The 22,177-nt window shown below is 32.4% G+C and overlaps 1 protein-coding gene across 1 annotated transcript; it reads right to left on the bottom strand.

Moving 5' to 3' along the window:
* Positions 1 to 11,081: 11,081 nt before the first annotated feature.
* LOC139480975 (zinc finger protein 43-like) lies at positions 11,082 to 21,893 on the bottom strand. Its single transcript, XM_071263973.1, has 4 exons — positions 21,743 to 21,893; positions 19,084 to 19,178; positions 18,012 to 18,162; positions 11,082 to 14,967 (listed from the first exon to the last, which is right to left on the bottom strand). The coding sequence occupies exons 2-4, from the start codon at positions 19,132 to 19,134 to the stop codon at positions 11,219 to 11,221; spliced, it is 3,951 nt and encodes a 1,316-aa protein (XP_071120074.1). The 5' UTR covers positions 19,135 to 19,178; positions 21,743 to 21,893; the 3' UTR covers positions 11,082 to 11,218.
* Positions 21,894 to 22,177: the final 284 nt, after the last annotated feature.

The following is a 22,177-nucleotide window of genomic DNA, read 5'->3' as shown; positions in this document are numbered from 1 at the left end:
TCGTCCAATAACCAAAAAAACTTTGATCAGTAAATAAAACCACAAAACCCCAGTTAAAGGTATCGATCTCCTGACTATGATATTTTTATTATGTAGAACTTTGTATATTGGGCGTTCAACTAATACTTATAGTAAGACTCTCTCGTTATTTTTAACAGTAAGAAATATTCCTACTTTTTCACTTTTTCTGACATTATTTTAAGATGGTTTTTCTGGCCGATATGGTTTCGAATTTAGGGTTTTAGATGGGGGTCCTTCAATCTGTATTCTTTAATTCTTTGGGCCATTTTTCTATATTCTTTATACTGCTTGTCCATTATCCTCTATTCCTTATATCTAAGCATCTCTTAATGCTCTATATTTTTCCCAGTCCGTTGGTCTATTTTTCTCAGTCTATTCATCATGTTATATTTTTTGTCTATTAACCCTATTCCCTATTCCTCAAACACCAATCCACCGTCCTCTTATATAACTGATTCTGAAAGCAGAAAATAAAACTGCAATACCCTAGCTAGAGGTATTGATCTGAGGCTTGACTATAACTTGAAAACAATATAGATACAATTATACACGCTCTGCGTTATGACCATATAACTATTGAAATATAATTTAATAAGCCTTTCTCGTCATTTTTCACGGTAAAACATATTCCTACTCTTTTTACTTTTTCTCACATTGATTTGAGACTTTTCTCTGGATATGTTCCGGATTTGAAGGTCTCCATGGTCTCGGGAAGGGGTTCTTCATTTCTATACTCTTTAATTTTCAGGGCTAAGCTATTTTCACACCAAACCATACCCTGTTATATAACTGATTCTCGGGAAAAAAGTTTCAAAACATTTTCTTTAAATATAGAGATCTTGGTTGATAGTTGTGTCATTTGGCATTCATACCAATTCTCCTTATTTTTGAATATAAGTATAAGGTTTGCATAGACTGGGAAACAGCGTTAACTTTTTTTTTTTTAAACAAAACCTCTACAAGACCTTACAATTTAAAGCGCACCCTTAAGAAGTTTGTCAGTTTAAGTCAATTTTTTAACTTAATAAAACAAAATACTAATTTATCTCACCTCATCTTTTATCATTCATAGTTTATAATGAAAAGTGAAAAGATTAAACAAGAGGGTCTGGATGGGTAAGTTATAGAATATAACACAATGGACCGAACATACAGATTAAAGAGGAACGAATAAAGCACATCATAGAAAAATAGGCCAACAAATTTTAAGAGAAGAGAATAATAAAATTAAAGAACAAATGAAGACCTCCATACCCTAATACAAAGCAGGACTCGATTTCCTATAGGTCATAGCACGGCTTTCAACAATGAGCAAAACCCATACTACGTCTAGGCTATGATGAGCTATAATATACCAGACATAACCAAAACAACAAAACAAAAAACGATACCAACGGCAATCATTTCTGATAAAACAATAAATGAACAACGAAATTATGACAGACAGCAACCAACAACAAACACTTTTAACAAGACTGTGTCCATAGCACACGGATGCCCCCCTCGCAATATCATTTTTATGTTCAGTGGACCATGCTATTGGGGTCAAAACTCTAATTTGGTATTAAAATTAGAAAGATCATATCATAGGGAACACGTGTACCAAGTTTCAAGTTGATTCGACTTCAACTTCATCAAAAACTACCTTGACCAAAAACTTTAACCTCAAGCGGGACAGACGGAAGAACGAACGAACGAACGGACGCACAGACCAAAAAAACATATTTCCCATAAATGGGGCATAAAAATACTGACCAGTGATCCAGAACAGACCCATACAGAGATAGGTTAAACATGTTTGTGAGTGCTTCATCCTCCAAATACCGGGAACGATGGTGAAGCAGCACATCATAGGAAGAAACTGTAAACATTAGTTTAAAAGGCAGATCGACATATCTACTACATCAAAAATAAAATGTAGAATACCATGAATAGAAAAAAGATGATGTGGTATGATTGCCATTGAGACAACTCTTCACAAGAGAACAAAGAACACAGAAATAAACAACTATAGGCCACCGTACGGCCTTCAACAATGAGCAAAGCCCATACCGCATTCTTAGCTATAAAAAGTCCCGATATGACAAATGTAAAACAATTCAAACAAGAAAACTAACGGTCTAATTTATGTACAAAAAACTTACGAAAAACAAATATGCATGTAACACATCAACAAACGACAACAAATGACTTACAGGCTCCTGACTTGGGGACATGCAAATACATACAGAATGTGGTGGGGTTAAAAATGTTAGCGGGATCCCCCCTAACCTGGGACAGTGGTGTAGCAGTACAGCATAAGAACGAACTAAAAAAAATCAGTTGAAAAAGGATTAACGCATCATGAGCTAAGAGTACTCGCAGTTACTGACAGCTAGTTCAAAACCACTAACAACTTAATAAAAAAATTCAAAAATCTAAGACAATTTTGATTGGTCTAAACTACATCTTGATTAGTACCCAGAGATAGATTACGGATCGGTTGAGAATAAAAAGACAAAAGGGATTTCCCCATGATTTTAAACTAGCTGTAAATGTGTGGCTGACGCTCAAGAAGTACCATATGCGTTCATCTTAACAACACTATCTAGTATCTACCAATTCCGTGCAGCACTATAACATAAATGAAAGAAAGGATTTTCAGAATTAATTCCGAAAACACGTACATTTGACAACAGTGAACATTGTATGTGTTGCTGTTCTTCATTTCTAAGCTTTTCGATTATCACAGTGTCTTTAAAAACCAGATGTTTCGCAGGGTGCAGCTTTATACGACCGCAGAGGTCGAAACCTGAACAGTTGGGACAAGGATGGACATCACATTCAAGCTTGATACAGCTCTGAATTTGAATTGTGATTAAATAGTTGACACAGCATAGGTTTCTGACACAGAATGAATGTGGTATAATGCCTGTCCCAAGTCAGGAGCCTGTAATTCAGTGGTTGTCGTTTGTTTATATGTTACATATTTGTTTTTCGTTTATTTTTCTATATAAATAAGGCCGTTAATTTTCTCGTTTGAATTGTTTTACATTGTCTTATCGGGGCCTTTTATAGCTGACTGTGCGGTATGGGCTTTGCTCATTGTTGAAGACCGTACGGTGACCTATAGTTGTTAATGTCTGTGTCATTTTGGTCTCTTGTGGACAGTTGTCTTATTGGCAATTATACCACATCTTTTTGTTTATATTATCATTTGTTTAGCTTTTGAACCGTACACTTCGATGTTGAATATTAATCCCCTCATATTTGAAGAAATTTTCATTTTCTGAAATCTGAAATGAGAAAAAAAAATCTCCTTTTTTGGCCCCTAATTCCTAGACATTTGGGACCATAACCCCAAAAATCACTCCCAATCTTCCTTTTGTGGTTATAAACATTGTGTTAAATCTTTTTATTGATTTCTATTCACTTAAACTAAAGTTATTATCCGGATTCCGGAAACCATCTGTCTTCGGACGACGCTGACGACGACGACGACGTGATACCAATATACGAAAAAAAAATGTAAGGGTTCCGCGGAACCCAGTGTCTCGCCTACTTTTGCTGTAAATTGCAGGATCAACAAAAATGAGGGAAAAATCAATAAAAATATTCCGCTTGATACCATGTTTGGATTGTAGGAAGCTTCTGTCCAAGTTTGGTAAAAAATCCTGGATAGTTTATGAATCTAATAAATGTTTTAAAAACTTTAACTGCAGACTGGATGTAATGTTAACTGGAAGAAAAACTAAGTCCATTTATAAGTAAAATACAGATACACAGGTACAAAATGTTAACAAAATTTCCTTCTAGATACTAGCTTTTGATCATAAACAAGCTTCTGTCTTAGTTTGGTACAATTAAAAATAGTATAAGAAAGTTATCAAAATTTTTAAAAATTTAACCACAGAGTGAATGTGTTGTTTCCTGGCAAAAAAAAGTCCATTTAAAGTAAAATATGGAAAAAATGGATTTGTAATTTTACAAAATTTACTTCTGGATACTATCTTATGATCATAAACAAGCTTCTGTCCAAGTTTGGTACAAACCAAGGATAGTTTAAGAAAGTTATTGAAATTTTAAAAACTACAACCGCAGAGTGATGTAATGTTTTCCCGCAGAAAAACTAAGTGCATTTATAAGTAAAATACGGAAAAAATGGAATTTTATTTTCACAAAATTTACTTCTGGATACTATCTTATGATCATAAATAAGCTTCTGTCCAAGTTTGGTAGAAATCCAGGATAGTTTAAGAAAGTTATTTAAATTTTAAAAACTTTAACCACAGAGTGTTTGTAATGTTTTCCTGCTGAAAAACTAAGTCCATTAATAAGTAAAATACGGAAAAAATGGAATTTTATTTTCACAAAATTTACTTCTGGATACTATATTATGATCATAAACAAGCTTCTGTCCAAGTTTGGTAGAAATCCAGTATGGTTTAAGAAAGTTATTTAAATTTCAAAAACTTTAACCTCAGAGTGAATATTTGTGGACGCCGCCGCCGACGACACCGACGATGACGGAATGTAGGATCGCTTAGTCTCGCTTTTTCGACTAAAGTCGAAGGCTCGACAAAAACATGGATCTTTTTTTTTTCTTTCTTGGAAATTTCTACAAAGGAATTTGTTCCTGTCTATATTCTACTGCATAACGTATTAACGTAAGCGTATTTTAAGAAAAATATAACACAACAATATTGCATGGTCTGCCAAATGCTTCACCATAATTCTTTCCAAATATATATGTATAACGAATATCAAATCAAACCGAGTGTCATAATAACTGTGAAACCACTATATCTAGGTATAGGTGGAAATCAGATGCTGAAACTAAAATAGTCTGAATACATATACTCAAATTCCTTATTCTCGTGCAATAAACGATGAACAATTGGACTTCTCCATCCTTTTCTCGGGGATTGAATTTCTTCTAATTTTTCAGACAAAAGGAATGAATTAATCAAACTTATCAATTTCCTGTAAGAGTCGAAATCCTCGGTTGCAATTCACCAGTGTCACTACAGAAAATATTCGTCAAATGAATGAATTCTTAACCTGTTCTCGTCATTGATATGCATGAAATAATTGCCACTGGACATTTAGAATACAATCCATAATTTATTCAACTTTATTTAAAAGAAAAAGAATGACCAACGTAGATACAGATCATAAATAGTTTCGTCTGCTTCGCATCTGAGAATATAAGAGAGGAGTAAGTTGAGACAAACGAAACTACTTCAGTTTAATTTTGCCATTGTGAGTTTACTATTTCTATGCAGCAGCACCTGTATATTGAGCATTAATGTTTCCTCAATGTTTTATTTCACGATTTTTCAATGTGATAGAGGTTTGATGCTAGTGAAGGCTTATTTTCAATCAAGGATTCTAAATGCTTGATTTAAGTTATATTTGTAAATGTTTTATGGACTGCATAAGTAGAAGTTGGTTGACGGCATATGTTTCACAACTGCAAGTGACCACAGAAATGTTTCATTCTTCAAAAGTTTCCTAGCAAACGATATTTGCGCATCCCACTTGTCAAAAGCTATTCTGCTTCATGGGAAAGTGTAGTCATTTTCGTATGACCTGCTTTTGCTCACGGTTTATGCGACTTTTTTTCAAGCCTTGATAACCAGAGAAAGGGAGTGATTTCCCTTTCTTATCTAAATTCCCATACACTATTTTCAGTACCCTGAAAGACAGGAAACAAATTACCATAGTAAGTTGACTTCATTTACTAGTATGTATCACGATTAAGCTTATTAGATGTTATTTGGAGTTTTAAAGAAATGTTTTGTCCAAGTTGTGCTTCTTTGGATACGGTCTCAGTGCTATATATATCTTCATTCAAATTTACTTTTTTCGGTGTAAATCACTAAATGATAGAAACTGCCTGTTTTTGCAGATGTTTTGCAAGAATGTAAAGAAAAACAGTAAAAAAATTCAACCTATCACACAAAAAGTATTTAGAATTTTTTCACACCTTTTGGTAATTGATAAAATGGAATAAACAAATTGAGTGATTGTCCACACTTTACCTTTTGAATAAACATATATTTTAGATAACTTTAAACTAATATTTCAAGAAAATTACAGTTTTTTGGTCTGTGCGTCCATCTGTCCCGCTTCAGGGTAATGTTTTTGGTCGAGGTAGTTTTTGATGAAGTTGAAGTCCAATCAACTTAAATCCTATTAGTACACATGATCTTTCTAATTTTAATGCCAAATTCGAGTTTTAACCCCATTTTCAGGGTCCACTGAACATAGAAATTGATAGTGCGGTTGGGGCACCAATGTACTGGGGACACATTCTTGTTTGGAAATGTTTTCCTTGCCATTTAGATAATACTATAGTGGAACATACCACATTTGTCTGATAAACATTACATTGTATTTAGGTGATCAGCACTAGTTAATTCTCCAACATATGGTCTAAGTTTTCACAACTACGGGTCAAGCGTTTTCATTGCCATGTAGATAATACCATTGGACCATCCCACATTTGTCTAATAAGCATTACATTGTATTTATGTGATTAGCACCAATGAATTCTCCAACATATGGTATAACTTAAAATGAATGTAAATGTTTTAAATCCAAGAAACATACCGATTTTAAGACTATGGAACAAGACCATAACAGAGACCTCGACAGTAGCTGATCCAATGGCCTTATCTGGTTTTGTTGTTTGGATATAAAAGCTTATTGCTAAAATAGATCTCAGTTACTAGTAACTTTACTTTCATTGACATACAACTTTAATCTCATTTATTCAAATTGAGTATTCAATTAAGTTTAAACTTTTAATATTTATAAAAGTAAACAGCATGCACTTGGATAGATTATCCAATCTTTTGTTGTCATCATATTTTTTTTATGTTTTCAGTTATCAAGGGACACACAGTAGCTGTTTTAAAGCAGGTATAAGATTTTGAATAAAGTAAAATTAAAAATTGTTGATCTAACGTCTGTCACTGTAAGATAATTTGGGTTGGAAAAAAAATTGTGAAAGAATCAGGCAAATAATTTATAAAGATATTTGTACAACAACTATAAGGGTTGAAAAGACTTCTGTAAGCTAATACATTGGTTGATCTGACATTTGACATATTCATATAAGATGATATAAGATCTGATAGATTTGCAAAGGTGAACTGTAAAGCAAAAGACCTAAGTATGTACATTTTTATTTGAATATGTTACAGTTTATGTATAAAATAACAAGTCAACATTTCAGACTATAATTAAATTCAATAACAACAAATCGAAATGTCACTTATAAAATAATTGAAATTAACCTTTTATAAATCCGGTTGCAACATTATAGAACAATAACATTTTGTTAGAATCTCCACATTATATTTTCTTGAGCATTTTAAGAATTTGAATGATTTTCTTTCCTTGTTTTAGATAAGACATTTAGAAGTTAATTATAAAGATCTAGAATTATGTTTTATTACATCTTTCATTAGAGAATAAATAGGAAATATGTCCATGGTGCACAGATGATGCCCCTGTCTGCATATTTTTTTGTTATAAAGGAACATAACTCAAGCAACATGCACTGCCCAAATTTGTACATGATCTGAGTGTTGTGGTAATAAGCATTATGAATAAGCTTCATAATATTTTGTTGTGGCAAACTAAAGTTAGAGAATGGGGGGACATATGGACAGACAAGGGTAAAACTTAATGCACCCTCCGACAGGGGCATAAAAAAGAAAAAGAAATGATACAGAATTTCATTCATTATCATTATTAATATAAATTTTGTTCATATAAAGGTGGAGTTTTGAAGAGTTCTACCACCACTGGAAATAGAAAATGATTCTGTGTGGAAACTCTCCAAAACATTATACCTACATGTATACAGTTTGATATTATACTCACAGCTTTGGAATTTAAAAAAAGAAATTTGACTAGCTCAGTCATTTTAAAATGGGGGAATAAATAAATGGATAACTGATGGCAAGTGACAGCAATATTACACACCAGCCTTTCAGACAAGCTGCCACATAAAACTGAATGATAATAAAAGAATATCTGGAGTTATGTAAAATGATAACATCATTATCTACATTATGTGCATTTCCCCCAAAACCACACATTTAACAATTTAATAAAAGCTGATTAAAGTGGCATACAAAGATAATGAGTATGTACAATGGAGATATTTAAAATATCCTTTAACATGTTTAAAACAAGAGGCTGTCAAATGACAGATAACAGCATGTTTCTTACATTTATTAGTGGGGAAGTTAAGGCAATTACCGGTAAAGGAAATAACTTCTAAATGTCAAAGATTAAAATTGTACAACTAATCCAATCCTCCATTTTGTCATTAGAAAATTTTTAAAATTTCAAAAGGATTATATCAAGCTTTTAAAAAATTCAAAGTGCTTGAAAGCACTGAACCGTAAAGATTGCTTTAATTTATCAGTGGGAAGTAATATTAATATGGCATTAGTTGTAGTTGATTTAACTGCTATTCTAGACAAAGGAAGATAACTCCAATTTTTAAAGATGAGGTTAACAATGACATAATTTATATTTTTAGATAAGTTATTAGATTCCTGCACCTTGCAAAAGTTATGTAATTTTCTTGACAAGTCTAACAGCATTTTGTGCCTTGAATATCTGAGAATATTACATTGAAAAATTTCTCGAAGTGTTTATTGATAGGATGTATAGAATGTTATGATCAATGCACTATATTTTGAGTATCAAAAAAGGAAGTGATAAGCCTTGGAACATTTAGATATCAAGTCAGTCCCAATCTTTACCTAAAAACCACATAACTTTGATTCCTGCTGAGGATGCGATTTAAACTTTAAAGTGTAAATGAAAACATATCAGAGTTGCAGAAACACATGGGGCCAATTTGGGGTGTAGCGGTGTGCACACACCTCTTAAAATCATAAAAATATAACTTTTAGGCACAAATTTTGCCACACTGCACATGCCTAAATTTTACCAATCAGAGCAAATAACCAACTCTTTCTATAATCCTAGATATACCCCTTTATTTCAAAATCCTATCATAGTTTTTGTTTCAAATTTAAACATAATTTTATCTCAAGAACTATTTTTTCTTGATCACCTGTATATATGTAAATTTCATAGAAATTGATTATAAAGTAAACATTGCTTCAAGAAATCCCATGATTGTAATGGTATTTTCATAACATACATATATGAAATAATAATAAAACAATGCATTCAAATTGCATTCTATCCTCACAAAAACACATTTGCATTTACAAGTATTACCATGTAAGTTTACTATTACAACAGTTTTACAGGTGTTTTACATTACAAATGAGAAAAAAAACCATAATCAGATGTTCCTGTTTGAAAATACCATATAGTAACACCTTTCAAGTGTTAGGATATGTGTATAATTAGTTTTGATATTTACAGTATGTTCTAGAAAAAATCTTTGAAAGTATTTAAAAACATTTGATCCTCATCAGCATTTTCTAATTCATTTTTTTATTTCTATCAAATATTTAAATGAATTCCTAGTTTACTATTTAATACTGAATTTATAACATTTATAATGATAGGAACATTATTGTTCATGCCTTTTCAGGCTTCCTAATATTAAATGCCCTAGCAAACTTAATTTAAATTCATTACTAATCTTGATTGGATTATACTTAAATGTATATATACAAACATAAACAGGAATTGCATAACTGTAAAAAGTCATACAAACTTAACTTCTATATATCATGTATATACAGCAAAATGGCTTAATTATCTCTAACATAATAATTAATGAATGAGACAAAAATATTTGCATATGACACAATGCAATTCAATAAATTTGACCAATTCCATTCAAATTTTACACTTCTGCATTCACAAAACCACCTAACTTTAAACTTTAAGAAAGCAACAAAAAAAATGTGAAATTGTGAGCCAAAATTTGTTCCTGTGAAAAAAGTTCCAGTGGAACTAATTTCACAGGAAATATGTTCTGGGAGAACTTTTTTCACAGACAATTTCTATATAATTTGTTCCATCTCTATGAAATAAGTTCCACACTTTACTTGGTGAAATAAGTTCTGGGTTTGTGAAATTTGTTCCTTACCTAGTGAAATAAGTTCCATGTTTGTGAGATTTGTTCCTTACCTGGTGGAATAAGTTCTGGATTTGTGAAATTTGTTCCTCACCTGGTGGAATAAGTTCCTTGTCTGTGAAATATGTTCCACTGGTTAAACAAGTTTTCTTATATACTGAGCACTTGTCATCAGTGAGTTTAAAGTGATTATAAAAAACATGTATTATATTGCATAATGTAATAAATAAAAAGGGTAAACATCCAATTGGATCATGTGGAGTAAAGAAAAAGTTTAATAACATGCTCAAGTAATAATACTAAAAATGGCACTTATGAGCCAGGAAAGAGTAGAATAAGAAATAATAATAAAAGTCATTCCGAAAAAAAGTATTATAGTTGAAGATGAATATTTGTAATATTTGACAAAGTGGCTTATCAATTATATTAAAAGACATACATAAACAAAATACACGCTCTTTAAAAACTGTGCCATGACCATAGCTAAGTACATGTATGATTAGAACACCAATGACAGATCATCAGGAAACAAGGAGGTTGAATACCACATAAACGATCAAACATAGATACATTATCATCGCTTTTATTTCTTATCTTCATCCTAAAGTCATTCCTTCAATTGCAAATGTACCCCATGCAAGCACAGAACTTATTTTCTGTGAAATAGGTTCGAGCAGAACATTTTCATTAATTTCTATAAAATAGATTCGTTTAAAACTAATATCACAAGAACTTATTTCACTTTTTTTTTAAATTTTAATATTGGAACAAAATTCATGGTGCTGTGATTTTTGTTCCGGAACTTATTTCACACTTGGTTAAAAAATTTGTTCCAGAACAAATTTTATAGTGCTGGAACATATTTTCTGTGACATAAGTTCTGGTGGAACATATTTCCTATGAAATTTGTTCCGGTGGAACAAATGTCACGCCGGAACAATTTTTTTGTTACAAAATTCCCCATGTTGCAAATCATGAAGGAATTCTTTAATATTTTCCTGAATTGAAATCAAAATGTTTCCAATTTATAAACCTGAACAATAATGCACAACTTTAGCTACAAGTACAACTTGCATGAAGCAATTCTGTCATTTTTGATTCAAAAACATTGTATCTGTATTTCCTTAGCTACTGTTGTTTTTCAGTTATCAAATACAGGACTTCTGGTTGTGCTCCTCCCTCTGTTTCAGATTGTACCACATATATTGTTGATGGACCATTATCGCTGTCACTACTATGAAGAAGAACATTCTGAACAACGCTCTGAGCCTCTACAGACAGATCAGAAAATTCAGACTGAAGTTGTGGTTCATTCAGACCTGTAACTTGTGGGCTGGCAGATAGAGACTTAACAGCTAAGCTTGTAGTGGATTCAATGGACTGCGGTTGTGTTTCAGCATTATCTGACTGTTGACTAGAAATCATCAAATTTGTGTTTGTTACAGTGCTTTCTTGATCAACAGGACCCAAAGAACTTGCTTCATCATCTTGAACTGGTTCTACACATAGGGAACCAATATCTGTGTCATTATTTTCTTGATCAGTTTGTTCTTCGTTAATTTCTACACTGATGTTCATGTCAGCAACCTCTTGCTCGCTGTTCATATCAGCACCCTCTTGCTCAACTGAATCTCCATCTAATTTTGATTCTTCTGTTGTTTGATCTGAAGTAGGACTAGTTGAGCTTTTAACTTTACTATCACACCTCTCCAGATTTAATGTTGCTAATACTGATTCCTGGACACATACAGAGTTATCTCCCTTCACACTGATTACTGCATCTACTTGTGTGTTATCTCCAGTTTCACTTGTTAAATCAACTTCAGAGTTACCTCCTTTCTCACAGGTTACTACATCCACTTCAGAGTTATCTCCCATCTCATTGTTAACTAAATCCACTTCTGATGAACTTTTCTGACTTTCTGCTTCCTCTTTGTCTTCATCTTTATGAAGTTTTTCAATGTGTACAATTAGATCTCTCCGATGTGTATAAGATTTATCACATTTAAAACATTGATGCTTTTTTGCTGAATTGATATGAGTTTTTTCATGATTATTACGATTGCTACCATCTGCAAAACTCTTGTTACAAACTCTGCATTTGTATGGTTTTTCCCCAGAATGGATTCTCTGATGGCCATCCAAACTTTTCTTGGTTGGAAACAGTCTGTCACAAGTCTGGCACTTCAATGCTTTTTCTATGTCAGTGTCTGGGTGGTTAGAGTGTATTGAAATCATATGGTGTTTCAATCCAGAACGTCTTTTAAATTTTGTTGTACAAAGTTGACAATCAAATTTTGCTTTTTCATGAATAAGGCGATGAGTTAAAAGAGTTGACATTTGATGAAAAGATCTACCACATTCATCACATAGATAAGGTTTACCTTCTAAATGTGTTTTCTCATGATTTTTCAAAGTATCAAGAGTACGGAAACCAACATCACAAGTAGAACAAACATGTGGTTTCTCACCAGAATGTATAAGCTGATGCTGTTTTAGCCTATGAATATTAGTACACTCTTTTCCACATTCTTCACATATTATTGGGTCTTTAGTGTTTCCCGTACTTTCCTGTTTACTTGGTGTCTTCTCCTTGTGTATACCCTTGTGTCTAGATAAATGTTCCATACTATCTGTTAGAAATGTACAGCTGTCACAGGCAAAATGGCCATTGTTGTTATGTTTTTCTAAATGTTTCTTGAAATTCATGGGTGTTAAAAATACTAATGAGCACATTGCACATGGATAAACCTTCTTGTTTGAATGGATAAGCTGGTGACTTACAAATTCACTCTGGTATCGAAAACTTTTTACACATATGTTGCATGTATAATTTTCATGTGCTTTGTCACTAATGGAAAATTCAAATCCTTCTATGGCATGTGGATTCTGAAGTGTTTTCTCTTTTTTATCAGTAGATGAATTAGCTGACTTTGGAGTCTTTGCTTTTTCTTTAACAGCAGGAGATGTAGTTGATGTCTTCTGTACTTTAGCTTCATTAGTGGAAGACTTTGGTTCATTGTCATCCTCAAAGCCAAACCATGTCTGTGGTTTTCGTTTTCTACTACTACTACGTTCCTCGACTGGCGTTGTGACCTCTTGCTTTACAATAATGGCTTTAAAATCTTCATCTACTTTTTCTTGACATTTTTTGTTATGCTTCCTCAGTGATTTGATTCTACTGAAAGTGGCAGAGCAAACTGTGCATTCTAATTTAACATCTCCATCTTCATGTTTTACAGATTTGTGGTACTTAAGACCTACTTCATCTTTGCATATAATGTTACATATGTTACATTTTAAAACCTTTTCTGCGTAATGTTTTTTCTTCATATGTCTTTCCATCAAGTCTTTCCTTGAGTAAGTTGATTCACATATTTTACATTCAAACTTCTTTGAACCTGTATGTATCATCATATGTCGATCTAATACAAATCTAGTTACAAATGATTTGGAGCAGGTTTTACATTTGAAAGCTCCCTCATAGTTTAACTTTGTAAATCTTTTCCTGGGTTTATTCAGATCTTCATCAATTTTTATAATGGTAGGTGTGATCTCTCCCTCTTCAACTAGATCTTCATTTGAATCTTCTTGTTGGTATTCCAAATTTTCAATATCTGACTTGTCATCATTAGTTGTACCTATGGGCTCTATCTCTCCATCTTCTTTGTCAACTACTTTCGATACATCTGCATCGACTTCCATGCTTTCAGGTGAGAAATCTTCCCTTTCTGCCTCATCTTCTGCAGCTGGATCTGTCAAATACATGTAATCGTGTTCTGACAACACTTCTTTTCCTTTTCCTTCATGCTCTGCCAAATGAAGCAGGTAGATGGCTTGGTCTTTGTATGCTGCATCACAATGTTTACATTTATATATACTCTCAATTGCTACTTTTTCTCTCAAATTATCATGTGCTGAGGGAATGGAACAATTTTCTCCAGCCTTTAACCTCATAGGTTCTCCACAACTGTAACACTGGATTTTTCCATAAGATCCTCTCATTGGGTCCTTCTTACCGGTATGTGTTACTTTATGTCTCGCCAGTTCTTCACGTCTGAAGAAAAACTTGTCACATTCATCACATTTAAATCTCTTCCTTCCTAAGTGAATATCTATGTGACGCTGAAGGTTCCAACGAGATGCAAAAATCTTGGGGCAATATTTACATTGGTAGCCATCTTTACATATCCCATAGTCCTCATTTACTTCCTCTTGATTATGTACCTGGATTCTATGCATGTTAAATTTCTCAACTTTCTTAAATTTGATGTTACATTCATCACACTGATATCTGTATGTCAAATGTTTTTTTTCATCAAAAGGTGTGACTGTTATTTTCTTTTTAGGACCAGCTTTCTGGGATTTTTCATTTTCTTTTTTTACTGGAATTTCTACTCTTTTCTGATATCCTTCAGGTAAGGGGTATGCCTCCATTTCAATCTCTGACAATTCCTTGCTGTGATATTCATGCATGTGTATGTTAAGTCTGTGGGGTCTCCTAAAGTAAGCCTCAACACAAATATGACATCTGTACTTGGCCTTTCTTGTAATCTTTTTCTTTTCCTCACTTACCATGCTCTTTTCCTTCGGCTGTTTTGGGGTCTTAGGTGTGGTAATTAACTTAGAGGTTTTTAATACATATTTACTCTTATTTACTTCATTTACATCTGATATAAGTGTGGAAATTGAAATTTTTTGTCCATCAAGTAAAGCAAAGCCTTCCAGACCGCTCAAAACTGAGTTATTATCTCCCGACAGAAAATCAACATCCTGTATCTCATTCATCTCTTCATGTTCATCATCAGAGGTCTGAATCTTCATCTTTTTGATAGGTGTTGGGTATGTTGCTACATTGTCAGCTCCATACCAGTAATCTAAAATAAACAATCACAAATCTTTTTTTATAAAAATATTAGTGATTGATTTCATGCGTGTTTAAAAATTATTTGTTAAATGAACTTCTGCCAAAAAATAAAAGTATTATTTATCTCATTTTCTATTCTGAAACAAAGATACTTTTATTTTAATGTAAGTATTCTAGTTGTATGATCATCAGCAGTCATGGGAGGTCATCTTGATGGTTAGTTAGATGCTGTCTAGTCTAAAGAACACATGACATGCTGATCCATTATAATTAGTTCATGCATTATAAATAGTTTTAAAAGCCTAGAATTGAAAATTTCAAACATTTTGAATGACAAGTAAAGGGCAAAGGTCTGGTTGCCTCCTTTTTCTTCAAAGCAACACATTACAACATTTGGAAGTTGTCATATTATATACCATGATTACTTTGTTGGTATATCATTTTGTTATACAAGCATGGGATTTACCACGAATATATTCTGCTATAAAAAAATATAAATTTTTATTCAGCTCACAAATTGACAACACTGGTATTTCCTTTTTAATTTGTACTATTCACAAATAATTTCTCATATTTGATTAAAATCAAAGTTGTCTCATTGGCAATCATACCTCATCTCTTTAATATAGACAAAATTTTATGCAATTTTAAGCAACTTTCACACAAGCAAGTGGTTTAGTTAGCAATAAAATTTGTAAGGGTTCCGTAGAACCCAGTGGCTCACCTACTTTTGCTGTTAATTGCAGGCTCAACAAAAATGAGGAAAGAAATTGATAAAATATTCCACTCGATAATATAGATTGTGAGTACCTTCTGTCCAAGTTTGGTCAAAATTCAGCATAGTTTATGAATCTAATAAAGGTTTAAAAAAATTTAACCGTAGACTGTTTGTAATGCTAACTGGAAGAAAAATCAAGTCCATTTATATGTAAAATATGGAAAAAAGTGGATTTTTTTTTTTACAAAATTTTCTTCTGTGTACTATCTTATGATTAAAAACAAGCTTCTGTCCAAGTTTGGAAGAAATCCATGCTAGTTTAAGAAAGTTAGGACAATTTCAAAAACCTTTAACCGCAGAGTGAATATTTGTGGACGCCCATAAATCAGGTTAATTTCTGTTGAATCATACCGGTATGTTTGTTTTGTTTGGAAGGCATTTGTGATAGTGGGACAGTCATAAAGGTTTTGACAGCTTTGTGTCAGGCTTAAATTAAAATATTGTTTGTTTGCAGTTTACCGACCGACCCTTGAAAATCCTCCCGACTGTGAAAATTTTATTGCTTTAAATTTGAAGAAATTTTTTTTAATACCTCTATTGACGCGATCCGGAACTTTGGGTCCTTTCTGGAAAGGATTTAAAGTCTGGGTCAATTACGCATTTCAAGTTCGGTTTTTCTTAGCTTCCCGTCAAGCGTTCATGTGACCATTTAATGATAACGCACATGGAAATTGTTTACAGGTATCCATGAAGTCGCGGAGGAGTACTTTACGCTGTCGTCTCGTGTCAATTTTAAGACAAATAACAAACAAAAAAGTTTATTAGTAAACTGTTTATACAGATTCAGGCACATGTAATGATGTGTGATGATATCATTGACGATGATGCAGCGGATATTCATAACTGACACGATAACCATTCTGTCTCAAACAAATCGGGTTCAGAATCTGTGGAGCCTGACTTTATGGAACCAATTTCAGTGGTTAAATAATTCGACAGCAGCTTGAAGTATGGCATATTTTCTACAAATCGTTGTGAAGATGACAAAGATGAAACCACTCCTCCGTGACTTAAATCTTCATGGATATCTGTAAACACGCCTGTACGGAGGAAGGGCTCATAGGAAATGTTAATGGATATAGATCATGCCAAATCAATAAGAAGCAACCCTAATTACACAAAGATGTAGAGAAAATGAATAGTTAGCTTGAAAAATAAATATACTCTCTCTATATTAAATCTATCTTCAATTGCAATGAGTATGCTCCTTTAGGATAAGGGGGGCTGCCCCACTCATTGCAATTATTCTCTTTCTTACAATATTAAATATACCCAAACTGTGTGGCCTGTGTGAATTCAATTAAAACATATCCTTAGGAGCTATGCTGCCAATTTTTTTTATGCATTAAAAACATTTCAGTACAGACCATTTTTGATTTTTATGGGGGGGGGGGGGGGGGGGGGGGGGGCTAGGATGAAATTTTTAAAAAATAGGCAGTACAGGAGTTTTGAGTAAAAAAAAAGGCAGGATGAGACACTTTGCAAAAAAAAAAAAGGCAGGATGACAATTTAGGTAAAAAAAGTCAGGATAAACTTATAAAAAAAAAGGCAGGACCGAATAGAGTGAAAAATAAAAAGGCAGGACAGAGATTACAACTAAAAAAAAATGCAGGACAAAATTTTTCATCCTAGCCCCCCCCATAAAAATCAAATGGTAGCTCCCTTATCACATAATTAAATATTGTTAGGAATATGAAAACAGTCGGATTTCTTAATACTTTTTTTTCAAGTTGCCTTTTTTTCAATTGAGGAAGATTCAATGGTTATTTTTTTTTTTATTAAAAAATACACTCTTTAATAATTGTCTTATAAATCTATAATATATACATTTTTTCTGATGAAAATACTCTACTCATGAAAACATTCTAGTCAAGAAGCATATATGTCTGAATATATTTCTTTAAAACAGTTGTAGTCATAATGACATTCCTTGTTTATTAGTGTTCCTGACCAGTATTTAATAATTATATCATATTTTATGTCATAAATTGGATAAAGACACTATGTTAAAGTTTCAGTTTTGGTTAAAAAGTTTTTTTATCTGAAAATGCCTGTTCATTTGATGTTGGTTTTCAGCATGTCCAGTGTTTGTTGTTTTAAAATGGTTTTTTTTTCTTCACAAGAAACTTGGTTTAGTGTCACTGCTTGTTTAAACTGTATTTTGGCCGATAAAATAAAATATTTTTCCTACCTACCGACACTTCAGTCTGAAGGTACAGTCGGAAAACAGCAAACAAACATATTTTTAAGGTTGGCCTCAGAGATGTCATATTTACCTTTACAAAACTTCCTAAATGTCTCTGTAAAGAAAGTATTCTGTTCCAGGAAATCTTTGCCTAACTTTGTTCCTTGGTAACCAACAACATTGTCATTGACCTTACTAATCAGTACGGCTACCTCGATTCCTGTGGAGGCATACTTCTCTAACTAGAAAATGAAAAGGTAGTACATGTAATAAACAGATCTATGCAACATCCTATATTCCCTACCTCAATTCCTGTGGAGGCATACTTCTTTAACTACAAAGTAATACAGGAAGTAAACGTAAAAAACAGATGCATCCTTCTGTGTTCCTATAACTCCTTTTTCAATACTGTGGATTCATTTATTTTTGGTAGTAAAGTTAATTCATGAATTCAAAATAAAGTAATTTTTGTCTTTGGTAATAAAATTGAGAATGGAAATGGGGAATGTGCCAAAGAGACAACAACCCGACCATAGAAAAAAACAACAGCAAAAGGTCACCAATAGGTCTTCAATGTAGCGATAAATTCCATATCTGGATAGCTGTCTCATGTTGATTTAAAACACCATACAATGTATATCTCTATCATTTTTTGTGTTTGTAAATAATGTACATGTCAATGTTAAATGAGCTGCATCGGATAGAAATCTACCGTTTGCAAATGAATATCAATACATTTGCTAATGTATTTTGGGTTGTAAAAATATTTATGCAAAGTCTGCAACTGATTGAAAATTGAGTTGATAAACTTCTAAGGCTGTAATTTCATTAAATATAATTTTTGTCTTGAATCATGATAATTAACCAAAAAAGTGGATTTCAATATCTTTAGCCATTTAAAACTCAAAGACAAACATTGACAAAACATTTCACATATGTATGAGTTGGTAGGAAGGAATTACATACCAAGAATGGACTGAGTGGACTGAGTGGCAAATGTCTTTTTGAACAATTCTCTATATGTACCATTTGTGTTCATTTATTGTAATTTATATGAAACAAATATATCAAATATATTTGCAAATCATTGCAAATGAAGAAATGTTGCTTTAAACAGGATTCAGCAGCAAAGTTTGTTTCTATTAATTATAGTATATTATTACCACAGGTTCTAGTTCGTCAACCAGCTTGTAAACAAGGTCTGCCCTTTCCATTGTATGTCAGCTGTCTCTTTATAACTCTAGTCTAAACCTTAAAACTGAAATAAATAATGCAATTGAGAAATATTTTTCAACCAAATTGAAGTTTGGAATTACATACAAGATATATAGTTCTCACAGACGAATATAGTACTGTGCTGAAATGTATCAACATTTAGTGTGTATTCCTAACTGAAACTAATCAACTATGGACATACATGTCAGAACTTTTTAAAAAAGCTGAAAAAAGAAAAGGAAACTTCCTATATTTTTATATACTGTACATGTTACATGTGAGTGACCATATATTCATTATTGAATTAAGTTTTAAATTCCATCAGTTTATTAATAATATTTTTTAGTGTAACTTGGAACCAATTTTCTGCATAAACTGTGGTAAATTTTTTAAAATTCATATAAAAATGATAATAATAATATTTTTTAGTGTAACTTGGAACCAATTTTCTGCATAAACTGTGGTAAATTTTTTAAAATTCATATAAAAATGATAGAAATCTTCATTTCTCTAAAAAAAAAAAAAAAAAAAAAGTGACAACAAAATGTATTTATCTATCTGTAACTGCTTTTCAGCACACAATTGAATTACAGTCCATATTAGTAACATTACGATGAAATTACAAGATATTTTATACAATGTGTGTAGGCAAGAATGCAATCTCAACTGAAGCACAACAAATATATTTGGAAACCACTTTTCTGAACAAATTTTGGTGTATTTTTAGTACCTTCATGTATGCCTTTGACCTTTTATGTTGTGATGTCAAAAATTATTATAGATTTTTGTCTCAATATATATGACCATACATTTGTACATTATGATATACTAAGGCCTAGAAAAAAAAAATTTGGTTCAGGTAACCCTACCCCACCTAACAAAAGACCCTGATTGTGACCCTTTTTTTTTTTATAGCAGTGTACAAGTGTGTGATAAATATTTCCAGAAGGTCATCCTGAGCACTATCATCGTGGGAACTCTTAAAAATTAGAAAAAATACCCAACTACCCAAACAATATTTTTGGGACATGTTACCTGAACCAGACAATTTAATTGTTTAGGCCTACATGTAAGTTAAGATTGCTATCCCATATGAAGTATTTGATTTTTGTAAATAATTAGCACAGATCTGGAAAACACTTTTTTTTCACAAATGTCAGTTTATTTTTGGTAACTACAGTACAATACTCCCATGGGAGGATTGCATTATTTATAAAGAAAGAAAAACTACAACCTTGACCTCAAATTGAAACTTTTATTCCGGTACCACGATTTCCCGAGAAATACAAGAACTTTTATAATATCCCCAAAACAAACTGATATATCCCGATAAAAAGATTTGTTATGGTGTTATGCTACTTTTAATGGTGTTACTGTTTACTACTTTTAACAATATCAAAGAATATTAATTAAAGATATTTCTCGTTTTTCTCAATAAAAGTGCAATTATGTACACTTCAAGAATTCGATGTGTATGATACACATCGAATTCTTGAAGTGTACATAATTGCACTTTTATTACTATGCCTTGTATAAAAACTATAACTTCTGCCATATTGTTTTCAACAAGGAGTTTGCATACAAGATATACAAATCGTTTTTCTGAAGATTGTGCATACTTTTATTAATTATGAACGCCTTAATCCTTATAATTGTATGCTGTTACACTAATTTAACACAGTATAACACCATGAAAATCTTGTTATTGGGATATATCAGTTTGTTTTGGGGATATTACGTTGTACTTGTATTTCTTGGGGAAATGGTGGTACCCCTTTTATTCTGGATTTTTTTTTTCTATTTTTAAACAATAACCTTGACCTTTGACATGGTGACCTAAAAGTCATTAGAGTCAATAGAGATGTACCTCTCATTATAGAGACTGTTCATTAATGATTAATTACAATCTCAATCTGATATCAAATATTTCTGTAAGCATCTTGAAAAGAAAATTACTTGCAGATTGACAAGTAAAAAAACTATCTCCACTGCCAAATTCCCTCCTAATTTCATAGTATGGGTAATTTGAAACAGCCATTGGAGACATGGATGATGATGATTTGGTAGTGATGGATTCAGGGGGATTTAAAAAAAAAATGGGGTTGGGTTCTGGGTGGTTCCCCCCTTTTATTTCGAACGATCAAGGCATTTGAATGGCTATATACACCCTATAAAAACTTAATGTAAAGAGTGGGAAAATGTAAAAAATAAATTAGGTTATTGTAACAAGGATTTGTATAGTAAGATCCTTGGTAATAAGAATCAGTTATTTTATTAGTACATTTGCATATCTATCCTCCATCCTCCAATTTAGGAGGGTGTGCCCTGTGTCTTACATGAGGCACATTGGCCATTGCAGCTCAAACAAAGTTACATTTCCAAATAATAATCAATGTTTCTATCAATTACTTTTAAACAATCAATGAGAGACAAATCAATGAACAGTTATCATTGTGTGATATTTCTAATGTGCTAGTAAAACATTGTTTGCATTATGCAATGTCAATAGAACTAAGGTTATAGGATATACCCGCAATTACAGTGGTGAGAGGTGCTCCGTGTCCCAGTTTGAAACTTTATATTTATTGTTTCATTTAAATTGCAAACCTGAGAGGTAACCTTTTCCATATTCAGCTGTCTTAAATGTATAAATTTCGATGGCAAGCGTGTTTTCAGCAATATAACCTCTGGCAAAAATGTCACCGCCGCAACACCATCAAAAAGAAGTGTTAAAACCTTTCCCACAGTCCTGAGTAATATACAATTTATGTCGGACGATCCCGGACGTTTTCGAATTCTCAGTTTTTTCTGTAATGTTCTGTCCTGTCTGTGGCAGGGCAGAAGAGCGACATGTATTTATGGAACTTCAACTAAATTTGAAAAAAATATGTATTTTCTATCTTCTTCTTCCTGGTATAAGCCTCCTTTAATTAGGAGCTTTTTTAAATGATAAAACAAAATTTCCAACATATGTACAGCACATATAAATAAACAATAAACAATAGAAATGTCATGCAAGGCATATTTTCATGGACCTTTTTA

Source organism: Mytilus edulis, chromosome 7 (assembly GCF_963676685.1).
Source record: "Mytilus edulis chromosome 7, xbMytEdul2.2, whole genome shotgun sequence".
Classification (NCBI taxonomy): Eukaryota; Metazoa; Mollusca; class Bivalvia; order Mytilida; family Mytilidae; genus Mytilus; species Mytilus edulis.
This window is presented reverse-complemented; position numbering and strand designations above follow the sequence as displayed.

Bases quoted from the DNA above. Each gene is read 5' to 3' on its own strand.
- LOC139480975 (XM_071263973.1), bottom strand. From the start codon at position 19,134: ATGGAAAGGGCAGACCTTGTTTACAAGCTGGTTGACGAACTAGAACCT. The intron at 18,163-19,083 runs GTAATAATATAC...TTCATTTTCTAG, and splicing joins TTGACGAACTAGAACCTGTG to TTAGAGAAGTATGCCTCCAC. The intron at 14,968-18,011 runs GTAAATATGACA...TGTTTATTTTAG, and splicing joins ATTTAGGAAGTTTTGTAAAG to ATTACTGGTATGGAGCTGAC.